The sequence below is a fragment of the Oncorhynchus nerka genome, unplaced genomic scaffold (genome assembly GCF_034236695.1).
Source record: "Oncorhynchus nerka isolate Pitt River unplaced genomic scaffold, Oner_Uvic_2.0 unplaced_scaffold_896, whole genome shotgun sequence".
Lineage (NCBI taxonomy): Eukaryota > Metazoa > Chordata > Actinopteri > Salmoniformes > Salmonidae > Oncorhynchus > Oncorhynchus nerka.
Window position 1 is genome coordinate 76,523 of NW_027040402.1, and position 2,500 is coordinate 79,022.

The 2,500-nt window shown below is 47.1% G+C and overlaps 2 protein-coding genes across 2 annotated transcripts in view; both read left to right on the forward strand.

Annotated features, from left to right (window-relative positions):
- The window catches only part of LOC135570929 (uncharacterized), a 49,731-nt gene that overhangs the window by 12,600 nt on the left and 34,631 nt on the right, over positions 1-2,500 (forward strand). The gene's annotated exons all lie outside the window — the stretch shown is intronic.
- The window catches only part of LOC135570928 (serine/threonine-protein kinase haspin-like), a 17,162-nt gene that overhangs the window by 11,451 nt on the left and 3,211 nt on the right, over positions 1-2,500 (forward strand). The window contains exons 8-9 of the mRNA XM_065016746.1: positions 651-730; positions 2,442-2,500. The exon at positions 2,442-2,500 is cut by the window's right edge and continues 30 nt beyond it. Coding sequence (XP_064872818.1) covers positions 651-730; positions 2,442-2,500 — 139 coding nt within the window. The remainder of the gene's footprint in view (positions 1-650; positions 731-2,441) is intronic.

Sequence of the window (2,500 nt, forward strand, 5' to 3'; positions counted from 1 at the left end):
AGTGATTAGAATCACGATGAAAGTCATTAGAATCATGATGAAAGTGATTAGAATCCTGATGAAAGTGATGAGAATCACGATGAAAGTGATTAGAATCCTGATGAAAGTGATTAGAATCATGATGAAAGTGATTAGAATCCTGATGAAAGTGATTAGAATCCTGATGAAAGTGATTAGAATCATGATGAAATTGATTAGAATCATGATGAAAGTGATTAGAATCATGATGAAAGTGATTAGAATCCTGATGAAAGTGATTAGAATCATGAGATTATTCTAATGATGTGTGTGTGTGGTTTTAGTCAGTAGAATTATACATCTGTGAGTGTAGTTTTTGGTCAGAGTGTATAACTATATATCTGTATTATAGTATCTTAAAACAGTCTGATTCGGTGCCGACCTTGGCTGGGGGCCACTGAGAGTACGTCCCAGGGTCTCCCTGTCTTGAGGGAGGAGAGATTCTCACAGACTCCCCTAATCTTTGTGGGCTGGGTAGCAGGACAGTGTGTGCGTAGGATACCTACTGTTTGTGTGTGAATGTAAGGAGTAAGGAGCCGGTATTAAAATGAATGGTTTTGTACAACAGACCAGCGTTCTCCTGAATAAACCTCATTGACTAATTTTAGCCTCCGTCTGTTTAATTCTCTCAGATTTCTTCAATGACGAGCAGCTGTTTCTGATCCTGGAGTTTGAGTTTGGAGGCAGAGACCTGGAGAACAGTAATGGACAGGTGAGGACACCTGGAGAACAGTAATGGACAGGTGGGGACACCTGGAGAACAGTAATGGACAGGTGAGGAGACCTGGAGAACAGTAATGGACAGGTGAGGAGACCTGGAGAACAGTAACGGACAGGTGAGGAGAACAGTAATGGACAGGTGGGGAGACCTGGAGAACAGTAATGGACAGGTGAGGACACCTGGAGAACAGTAATGGACAGGTGAGGACACCTGGAGAACAGTAATGGACAGGTGAGGACACCTGGAGAACAGTAATGGACAGGTGAGGACACCTGGAGAACAGTAATGGACAGGTGAGGAGACCTGGAGAACAGTAATGGACAGGTGAGGAGACCTGGAGAACAGTAATGGACAGGTGAGGAGACCTGGAGAACAGGTGAGGAGACCTGGAGAACAGGTGAGGAGACCTGGAGAACAGGTGAGGAGACCTGGAGAACAGTAATGGACAGGTGGGGAGACCTGGAGAACAGTAATGGACAGGTGAGGAGACCTGGAGAACAGGTGAGGAGACCTGGAGAACAGTAATGGACAGGTGAGGAGACCTGGAGAACAGTAATGGACAGGTGGGGAGACCTGGTTCTGTTTGGTTCTCTACAGTATATCTGATTGGGTGTTTGGTTCTCTACAGTATATCTGATTGGGTGTTTGGTTCTCTACAGTATATCTGATTGGGTGTTTGGTTCTCTACAGTATATCTGATTGGGTGTTTGGTTCTCTACAGTATATCTGATTGGGTGTTTGGTTCTCTACAGTATATCTGATTGGGTGTTTGGTTCTCTACAGTATATCTGATTGGGTGTTTGGTTCTCTACAGTATATCTGATTGGGTGTTTGGTTCTCTACAGTATATCTGATTGGGTGTTTGGTTCTCTACAGTATATCTGATTGGGTGTTTGGTTCTCTACAGTATATCTGATTGGGTGTTTGGTTCTCTACAGTATATCTGATTGGGTGTTTGGTTCTCTACAGTATATCTGATTGGGTGTTTGGTTCTCTACAGTATATCTGATTGGGTGTTTGGTTCTCTACAGTATATCTGATTGGGTGTTTGGTTCTCTACAGTATATCTGATTGGGTGTTTGGTTCTCTACAGTATATCTGATTGGGTGTTTGGTTCTCTACAGTATATCTGATTGGGTGTTTGGTTCTCTACAGTGTATCTGATTGGGTGTTTGGTTCTCTACAGTATATCTGATTGGGTGTTTGGTCTTGTGATATGTTTATGAACATACCGAAACTCCCCTCCCTTCCTCTTCTCCGCCCCCTCTACCCTCCTCATCTCCTCTCCCTGTCCTGTCCACTCTCTCCTTTCTCTTCTCCCTCCCTCTCCTCCCCCCTCCTCTCTCCTCTCTCCTCCTCTCCCCTCCTCCTCCATCTCTCCTCCTCTCCTCCTCCATCTCTCCTCCTCCTCCTCTCCCTCCCCTCTCTCTCCCTCTCCTCCCCCTCCTCTCCTCCTCCTCCCTCTCTCCTCCTCCTCCCCTCCCTCCTCTCCCCTCCTCCATCTCTCCTCCTCCTCTCCCTCCCCTCTCCTCTCTCCCCTCCTCCCCTCTCTCCTCCCATCCTCCTCTCTCTCTCTCTCTCTCCTCCCATCCTCCTCTCTCTCCTCCTCTCCTCCTCTCCTCCCTCTCTCCTCCCATCCTCCTCTCTCTCTCTCCTCTCTCTCCTCCTCTCCTCTCTCCTCTCCTCCCTCTCTCCTCTCCAGCTGGTGTCGGTGATGGTGGCTAAGAGTATCCTCCATCAGGTGACTGCTGCTCTGGCTGT